Source organism: Propithecus coquereli, unplaced genomic scaffold (assembly GCF_000956105.1).
Source record: "Propithecus coquereli isolate 6110/MARCELLA unplaced genomic scaffold, Pcoq_1.0 Scaffold15780, whole genome shotgun sequence".
Classification (NCBI taxonomy): domain Eukaryota; kingdom Metazoa; phylum Chordata; class Mammalia; order Primates; family Indriidae; genus Propithecus; species Propithecus coquereli.
In genome coordinates, this window is record NW_012140281.1 from 4,587 (window position 1) to 14,787 (window position 10,201).

Sequence of the window (10,201 nt, forward strand, 5' to 3'; positions counted from 1 at the left end):
TATGCTTTGCATACGCTGATCTGGATTATGTTTGTTAATATTTGGGGCTTTTCTAGTAATGATGAAAAGCAACGGCATCTGTAGCCAGGAGCCAATAATCCAGCCGAGAGATGCAGGAAGAAGAAGCTGTGTTCACAGAACCTCACTCAAGTGGCGTCCAAAGCCGAAGGTCCGCAAAGGAACACGCAAGGGGTGATCAGTGAGAGGCAGGGAGAGGCGTGGCAGGAGGCCTCCTCCACTTGCAGAACAGGGACCCTCTGCTCTCCGCGGGCAGCCCGCTCCGCCTCCTCCTACACCGCCAGGTGTCCTGGGCTCCTCCCCTACTGCCCGCCCCTCGTCCCCGCCCCTCACTTGCGTCTTCCCTTGGAATCCTCGGCCCCGCCCCTCTTGTTCTGGCCCCGCCTCCTCGAGGACGCCAGGCCCGCCCCACATCCCGCCCCCCCTCCCCAGGCCCCTTAGCCTGTGTGCTCCTCGTGACGCACCGGCGCACTAGCGACCACTCGCCTTGTGGGCGGGGCCCGCTCCGGCGCTGGGGCAGTTCCCCATGACTCCGCCCACAGTCCGCCCCGGGGGTTGGGCCCGCCTCCGTGGACGTGCACTTCCGCCGACGCCTGGGCGCTCCCCCCTGTGCAGCCCAGCGGAGCTCAGCAGAACAAGCCGGGCGCGATGGATCGGGCGCAGGTGATAAAGACCCTCCTGGCCAGGCCTCTTCGGGCCGACGCGCGTCGGTGGAGGAACCCGATTCCCTTTCCCGAGACGTTTGACGGCGATACCGACCGGCTCCCGGAGTTCATCGTGCAGACGGGCTCGTACATGTTCGTGGACGAGAAGACGTTCTCCAGCGACGCCCTGAAGGTGACGTTCCTCATCACCCGCCTCACGGGGCCGGCCCTGCAGTGGGTGATCCCCTACATCAAGAAGAACAGCCCCCTCCTCAACGATTACCGGGGCTTCCTGGCCGAGATGAAGCGGGTCTTTGGATGGGAGGAGGACGAGGACTTCTAGGCCCGGAGACCCTCGGGCCTAGGGGCGGGTGCTCTGGGGAGGGTCCTCTGTGCCAGTTGCTGCCTCCAGGGTCGCCAGCGGCGCCCTCCCGCTGCACCTCCCTCCCCACACCTCGAGTCGCCGTGATCTCCAGTGCGTTCCCGTCCCCTCCTGTGTCGTGCTTGCCTTTGTTCCAGGAATAGCGCTCCAGGCTGGCGCTGCTGTCTCTAGGCCTTGCTCTGGAGAGCGCCGCCGCCCTCTCCTGCCAGCCCAGCCCCTCCCATGCACATCTGGACGCTGTCCTGTGCTCCAGCTGCAAGCCAGGGTCCTGTTACACACTGGACAGACCACCCACAGCTGGCCGCTGCCCACCGCCCCCGTGCCACACTGCCAGACTGCTGCATCATTCTGCTCATATACCTGTGCTGCCACTGCCACTGCCATCACTATCTCCATCCACCACATCCCACCAGCAGACTGCCGTTCTTAGTGATCTGGACTCACCTTGGAGGTATCTGAGCTGGCCACAGCCCTTGGACAATGATCAGACAGCTGGCCACCCATTGTGTTCCTGTCAGATGGCTGGCAGGGCCCAGGTGTGCCTGGTGTCCAAATCCAGTCACTCATTTTCTCCTATGGACCAGTTAGTTTTTTCTAGAATCCATTTCTCTTTTGAATTTGCAGTGTTTTCACAGTGAGGTGCTTTTTGGTGAACAAAATTACTGCTATCTTCTGCCCAACTCCTTTACATTCCTGGAGAAAAGTCTTTTCCTTATTTTCAATAAATGTCAGACACTATTGAAAAAGAAATCGAGTCTCAATGCATATGGTACTTTTCTCCTTGTGGTCATTTAAATGGGATTCATATCTTGTTCATAAGCTCTGTTCCCTGCCATTGAGTGGCTAGTGTTGACTCCTGTGTCATAAAACATTTAAGATAGAATCTTATGGTTGTCCTCAGGATGGAGACCCACTGGTGACCATTCAGTCCCAGACGATGAATCCTCTAAACCAGTTAGGATTGTCCCAAGTCTTTTAGGAAATGGATCTTCACGCCCTTTGGACATGGCTCTGTCAGAAGTCAGCCGGAGGGCTCTTTGGAAGAGGTTTCCTCATTTCCAAAAAGTGGTTTGAAAGTAGGACTTCCAAGTTGTTACAAACCATAAATCCCACACAGATTGTTAGTGAAGAGCTGTCAAACTTTTATTTATCCCATTATTCAGGGAACCAACAGAATGATATAGGTGGTATTAAAAAGCATTTATCAATTCTTGATTATGTAGGTAGTGAGAAAAAAATTCAGAAATGAGAATGTTAATTTAGATGACCTGCAGGACAATAAAACTATATATAAACTTCCCTAACAGCCAGAAAAAAATCATCACTACTTATGGTTTAGCTACAGTTTAATCTCTTAGATTTATGGTACTATAAAAAGCCTTTATTCTCTCATCAATTGTTGGTTAACAAAGTTAAATATACCTGTTTCAGGTGAGACACAGTTGGGCTTATAGGACAATGTTCTGTTGTGATGTTAAATGTATGTGCAGTCAACTTTGCCCTGTTTCTAGGTTTTGGTGATTTTGCAGGACATGAGTTAGAGGAATGAATGATACAGATGTTTCTTCACTGTTTAACTCTCTCTTTCATGATTTGAACAGGTTATCTTTTCCCATTTGTTTTTAGTCCCTTTTGTGTAGCTATATCAGAATACCATAGACTGGGTACTCTATAAAGAACAGAAATTTATTCTTACAGTTCTCAAGGCTGAGATGTCCAAGATCAAGACTTTCCCTGACTAAGCCCTCACAAGGTGGAAGGCAGAAGGGCAAATGAGGACGGACTGTATGTCCTCACATGACAGAGGAGAGAGCACCCGTTCCTGCAAGCCTTTTTATAGCAACATTAATCCATTCATGAGGGCTCTAAACATCTCCCAAAAGGCCACCCTTCTCCATACTGTTGTATTGGGGATTAAGTTTCAACATGAAATTTGAAAGGGGACAAAAACATTCAAACTATAGCAGCATTTATGTGCTATGGTTTGCAGGACTGTACATGGAACTGGAGATACATTATCTGATAATATATCTTGATTTTTTTTTGTAATAGTTTGAAATTTATTTTATTCACAAGCTTTTCCCTTTTAATGTTTAGCAACTTCCATGGCACGGATATTCTACCATTCTAAATGATAGAATGGAAGTAGCCTTGTCCTGTGACTACTAAATAAGTATAAAATACTAAAAAAATTTAAAATGAATGAAAAAAAGGTATACCTCACCACCACCAAATAAAAAATTGTAGAAATATATGTAGTAAACAAACTGATTCAGTCAACCCAGGAAAAAAAATGCCTAAATGGTTAAACAGACTAGCTCTTATGAAGTTTGCTTTGAGGGTCCACCGTGGCTCTTTGCCCCACGTCTTCACACCCTACTGGTCACCTCCTATTCTGTGACACCAGGTGCTTGGTACTTCCTCCTTTCTACTCCTTCTCCTGCTCTCAGCTGATTGTCCTCTTTGAGATGATTCAATTGAGTCAGGGGTTTAGGAAACTACAGCCCATGGGCTAAAAGCAGCTCACCTCCTGTTTTCGTAAATAAAATTTTATAGAGACACAGCCATTCTCATTTGTCTGTGTGTCATCTATGGCTCCCTTTCACTCTGCAATGACAGAGTGGAGTAGTACCAACAGAAACTTTATGGCCCATAATGTCTAAAATATTTACTAGCTGGTCCTTTACAGAAAAAGTTTCCTGGCCCCTGATTGATTGTGGTTTTGTTCCTCCAAATAGTGAAAACATCATTACTGTGCAGTTTGGCAGGTAGTAGGACAAAGTCTTGAAGTCAGAGGAAAAATTTAAATTGCTTAATAAAATGAAGATTTAATTATTCACAGGGTTTTAAAAACAACTGAAACCAGGCTAATTATGAGGTGCCAATTCAAGGTGCTGGCAGTCTTCTTTCCTGGTTGGATACAAAGGACAATGTGTTGAGCATGTTCACTGTTTGGTTTTAAACATAGATTCTGCTGAAGCAGTTGGAAAAGTGTTTGGAAGCAGTTTATATTGCTAAATAGATCCAGCATATTCCCTGAGATCCATGTCCATTGGCTCTTGAGGCAGGTAGAATGGGTAGGGACCTGCTGAGTATCCTTTGAACGATGTCAGTAACCCCCTACCCTCCTCAACAACAATGGCCCTGCAGTTTTCTTTCTCCTGGCAGAATGGCCCTGTTGGGCAATTGTTCCTTAGACTATACTAGTTCTATCGTTCCAAGTCCTCTTTCATGCTACAGATGTCTTGGGGAGGGTAATAGTTTGCAAGAATTAATCATGAACATTTTCACAAGATTCCATAAAGAACAGAAGAAATGGTATTTGTGAAGAGAGATTCTTTTTCATTATTGTCTTAGCTCAGGCTACTATAACAAATTACCACAGACTGGATAACTTAAATAACAAACATTTATTTCTCACAGTTCTGGAGGTTATAAAGTCCAAGATCAAAATGAGAGATTCGGTGTCTGATGAGGGCCCTCTTCCTGGATTGTAGGCCACCCCCTTGCTGTGTCCTCTAACATTTGCAGAGGAAAAAGGCTCTTGTCTCTTCCTCTTTTTATAAGGACATTAATCCCATCACGGGGGCTTTGCCCTCCTGACCTCAACTAAACCTAATTACCTCCCAAAGGCCCCACCTCCAAATACCATCACATTGGTGATTAGGGCTTCAATATATGAATTTTCAGGGAGAGGGAAAACATAAACATCAGTCCATAGCAATCACTGTGCAGTCTCACCACTTGTAGTTATTATCATTCTTGCTTTATTTCACTCACTTCCTTCTTAACAATCTATTTTATCTCCCACCATGAAGCCACACCTCCAAAGTGTATATCAATGGAAGGAGAAACAAAGACTGATAAAAGGAAAATTAATATAACAGGCAAGAGAGGGAAAATGGAATTAACCTTTTTTTTGTTGTTTTTGGTGCTTGGGGCCAATATTGACCTAAAGCCTATAATTAAGGTAAAGTTACACAAACTTTGTGACACACACACACACACACACACACACAATTTAACATGGAAAATACAGGCACAGAGAGGACAGTGTGGCCTTTGAATAGTTTAGTGCCCTGAGACCTGGAGTTCCAGGGCAATCCTGATAGAGAAAATTTGTGTAATAAGAGGCTTACAAGTCTCAAATTGTTATAAAACCATAGTTTTCACACAGTGTGTTGGTGAACACCTGTCAATATTTTGTTTAACTCATTATTCAGGGAACCAGCAGAATGACAGAGCTAGTTCAAAAAGTCATTTAAGGATCTATGGGGAAAAGAATGTGATAATAAAATTGTTAATTTAGGTACAAATTTGGTCGATGTCCAGAAAAATATTGTTTCTTAGCCATATTTCTACAAATTAACCTCTTAAATCTACAGCATTGTATTTTAAAATGTCTTCTCCCTAGTCAGTTGTTGGTCAAAGTTAAATACTGATAGACTCAGATGGTTCTCAGGTACGGTTTTTAGAGAACTCCCCTGCCCTGATGTTAAAAGGTGGTGCAGTCATCTTTTTGCCTCATTTCCATGTATGGGTGATTTTTCCAGAAAAGTGGAAAGATTAATATGCATCACACTGGTATATCTTTATGTTTTCTTCTTTTTATTTGGCAGGTAAATTTTGCCATCCATTAATTCTGTGTCCTGTGATTTGCTGGGCTATACATGGAGCTACATTATGTGCACTAAGACTATGAAACCTCATTAATTCATTATGTTTATATGTTAATATACATTATGTGCACTAAGACTATGAAACCTCATTAATTCATTATGTTTATATGTTAATATAGCAAAGTCCTGTTGAAGTTAATTGAACAATTTAAATTATTTGAAAAAGAAGTCGTTGGTTTTTATACAACTTACTGGTTTCTTAAGATAGTTGAAACTGTGCTAATAGATAGGCTAAATCAGTTCCTGGGAATCTGTTTTCCTTGATGATAATTAGGGATAATTGGATCAAGCCAGAGAGTCACAATCCTGGGGGCCTTCCTGCTTGTCTCCTCCTGGTGGTACCTATCCCTGAGGAGCAAGTCCTCTTGGACCCACCATGGGCAGCCATTGTCTGATTTGTGGTTGAGTCAAAAGGAGCTGCTCACCCCAAACCCCTGAGTGGACACCTTGAATAGTCTTTTCTTTCTCATATAGATGCTCTGGACCATTCCTCTGCTGAGGGCAGAGTTGGCCCCTTAGTGGGAAGGGAAGGAGATCCTGCTGTTCACCTAACAATGGAGTAAGGGCTTAGACTTAATCAGTATCTGATTAGAAATGTGATATGTGATCATTGTGGAAACCTTGGAATAAACAGAATAGTACCAAATGGAAAAGGAATATCACCCATGATAATCAATTTAACGTGTTATATTTTTCCTTCAAGAACTATTTAAATAGCTCTTAAATTATGTAATTATGATCATATATGGTTGTGGATCCAGCCATGTCAGTTATTTTATGCCATGAACCATAACTTATATCAGCACAGCATTTAAGAAAACCTAATTATAATGCCTGTATAATATGAATGCACCATAATATATCTAATTATTCTGTTTTTTTGTGATATATGACTGCCCAAATTATTTTCTTACTTTAACTAATGCTTTGATCACTATTTTTAAACATAAATGTCCATATATTTTTGTGGTTATTTCTTTAGGTTAGAGTGCTAAAAATTGGGTTATTATATAAAAGGTATGAGTGTTTTGAAACTGAATACATTTTTGAAAATTGCTGTACAAAAAGCATGTATTAATTTTTACTCTCACTAGCAGACTATAAGACAGTTCCCCTCACTACACACTTACAAGCAGGGTTCATATTTTCTCATTCTTTTAAATTGATAGACAAAAGGAATTGTTAATGATTTATTCTATTTTATTTTCTATGATTATTACATTAAGGTTGAACCACGTTTATATGTTTGTTGTTCATTTGTTTTCCATTTTCTCTGAGTGGGTTGGTCAAATAATATTCCCACATTTCTTTCAGGGTTGGAGTGTTTTCCAAATGATTTTTGTAAGTTCCTTATTTATGAATTTTATTAGCCCTTTGTGGTGTTATAGCAGATATAGTCTCAATTTTGTTTTTTTAAATTTTGAGTTTCTACATGGTTAAATAATTTATATTACTGCTATGCAATAGAGGGTAATTACATGATATCTCTTGCAGTTTCTTCATGTTTTCTTTTTTATCTTTACATTTTAAAATTAATATGTAATTTATTATTTAATTTATTCATTTTTAATCTTTTTTATTTTCTCTTATTTTTTTCTATTTTATTACCACTTAATCTGGGTTTTTTTAATGCATCTAAATGCATTTTAAAAATAGCAGGATTTTTTTTCAAACAGATCTTTCATTGAATGGGTTCTATTGATTTGTGAAGGCTGGGTTATCATGCATTTCCTTTTGTGTATTGTGGCTCTTTTCTGGGCTGTTGTGACTCTTGGCTCCCTCTGCACAGCACACCTTTCCTGGCACTCAATGTTCTGCTCTGTGATAGAGGTAGTGCTGGTTATGAAATTGCCTCAAGGAGGCGCTGTAACCAGATGTGGTGAGTTCCACCTGCCACAGCTGAAAGCTCACCTCCAAACTTAGTCCACCCTCAGGGAGGTGGTATACTCAACTTTCTGACCCACTGCATCCATATGGTATCTGTATCAGGCTAATAAGCAGTGTGAGTAACACATAGTCATGCAAGCCTGGAAGATTATAATGCTCTGAATATCATGAATCCAACTCCAGTTATTAACAACAGAGTCAGTCCTAGGCTAGAAGCAGATATCTGGTGGAAACTGTTTAACCACCTTGCTCTCACCTATGTCTCCCTTCCTGTTACTATTAGACGTTTGTTTGGTATCATGATCTAGACCCTATGTTTACAGATTTGTCCTTTTAGGCTGAACACTGGCCCACTTTGAATATTGTTTTGTATTACCTCTCCTTATCCTTTGGGACTTGAACACCCATTAGAAACACCCAACTCATGAAGTGCTTGCATATGAGACTTAACCTTGCACTGACTACATTTTTTTTTCTGTGCTCTAGACAATCTTATCTTTTTTCGGGGGAAATTCCTATTTCCTAAAAGAGGAAGGTGGTGTAGAGATTAGCCATAGAGCATTCTTTGGTAGCCTTTGACAGCAACTGGCAACAGCAGTAAGCAGATGGCATCCTCAGATTGGACACGATAGGGGAGACTGACCATAGAATGATCATGCTCTTGGAGAGCAGAAAGCAATGATCTCAGGAATGACTAAAACATTGTGGTACCTTGAGAAGTCCATGCCATCTGAACAATTACCCTGCTGAAAAGGAGAGAATATGTTGGGGCAAGTTATAGTAGGGTCTCTCCCAAAAGTAGCCATAGCTTCAGGGTAGTAAACAGGTCGTGACCTCTAAGGTACCACTCTAGTGGGGAGCAGAGTGTTATTGCTTCAACCTTAAAATTGACCCTTCAAACTGAAAACACTTTTTCTGAACCCAGGGGCGGCCCTATCTAGATCAGAAACATCCAGAATAATGTTTTACCAAATATCTGGGTACCACGGCCAAGCCAAGTTGACATGTAAAATTAACCATCACAAGTCCACCCCTTGTCAAATTGATACCCATATTCATCTCCTTAAACCATACTTAATTTCCAAATAATGACAAGAACAAGGTCATAATTTTGCCTAACATGATACCACTATCCTATGTACAGCCAAAAATGCACTAACTCCTTCCCAAGAAGAGGAAGTAAAGTCCTTGTGTGATGTTTACTTTTTTCCTTGATATCCTATAGCTTAAATACTATGATATCAAATTAATAATACTTAAATACTATTATATAGAGTCAATACATCTTATGTTACATGATAAGGAAATAAGAGAGGAAAGAAAACAAAGATACACACTTAAACACACACAAATGTACTCATAGCAAAATTAAAAGAAAATACCCAGGACAATTACAGTCCTTGTTTCTATAACTGGTCACATGGTTGCATTATTCTTCCACTACCCACTCTATATTCACTTTGCCTTCAGCAAGCACATCAGCTGGTCATGGTTCTTTGCCTGATGGAGTGGCACAAACCTTCATTCCTGAAAGGTCTGGGCCATTATTTATCCTGTCTGGATTGGACTATTGTACTTTTCTATTGACTTTCATCACAGGGCATGATAATATCAAAAGATATCTTAAGGCAGTGGTCCCCAAGCTTTTTGGCACCAGGGACTGGTTTCATGGAAAACAATTTTTTCACAAACTGGGAGCGGGGAGGCAGAGCTCAGGTGGTGATGTGAGCGATGGGGAGTGGCTGTAAATACAGATGAAGTTTTGCTAGCTCGCCCGCTGCTCACTTCCTGCTGTGCAGCCCTCCAGTTCCTAAGTTTCATGGAAGACAATTTTTCCACGGACGGGGGCGGGGGAGAGTGGCGGAGCTCTGTGGCCTGGTCCCTAACAGGCCATGAACTGATACCAGTGCATGGCGTGGGGGTTGGGGACTACAGTCCTAAGGGATCTTCTGTATTCCAGACATTACTCTTCCTTACCTCCATTGTGGAGTAGTAGTCCAATTTTCCCTTGGTAGTCAGGATCAATCACCCCAGTCAGGATTGTAACTTCCTTCTTTGCCTGTTAATTCATAGGCTTGAAGAGCCCAGAGTGACCAGGCAGCAGTCTTAACTTCCAGTTCAATGGAACCATTGTTGTATCTCCTGGTGGAAGCATTCCTCCCTCTGGAACGAAGACCTCCAAGCCAACAGAGCATAAAGTCATGGCAACAGGAAGCAAAAAATTTGCTAGTGGGTCACTAGAGGAAATGGTGAGTGGTGCTACTCCCATTTCCACCCCTTGATTCCTGGGCCCATGAATCCTGACTATGGGAGGGACAGCACTATATATTGAACACTGATTCAGAGCATAGACAGCCTTCTAGAGAACCTTGCCCTGGCCCTGCAAGGTATTGCCACCTAGTTGGTGCTGTAGCTGAGCTTCAAAAGGCCTTTAGAGCATTCTGTCAAGCCAGCTGATTCAGGATGATGGAGAACATGGTCAGATCAGTGAATTCCATGATCATGGGCCCATTGCCACACTTCTTTTACTGTGAAGTGAGTTCTTTGGTCAGAAGCAATGCTATATGGAATACCAGGACAGTGGATGAGGC

The 10,201-nt window shown here is 42.5% G+C and overlaps 1 protein-coding gene across 1 annotated transcript; it reads left to right on the forward strand.

The window, feature by feature from the left end:
- The first annotated feature begins 602 nt into the window (after positions 1–602).
- Positions 603–1,766, forward strand: LOC105807405 (protein FAM127A-like). The gene has a single exon (XM_012640785.1). It carries the CDS (start codon positions 667–669, stop codon positions 1,003–1,005), a length of 339 nt encoding a protein of 112 aa, XP_012496239.1. The 5' UTR covers positions 603–666; the 3' UTR covers positions 1,006–1,766.
- The last annotated feature ends 8,435 nt before the right edge of the window (positions 1,767–10,201 follow it).

Bases quoted from the DNA above. Each gene is read 5' to 3' on its own strand.
- LOC105807405 (XM_012640785.1), top strand. From the start codon at position 667: ATGGATCGGGCGCAGGTGATAAAGACCCTCCTGGCCAGGCCTCTTCGG.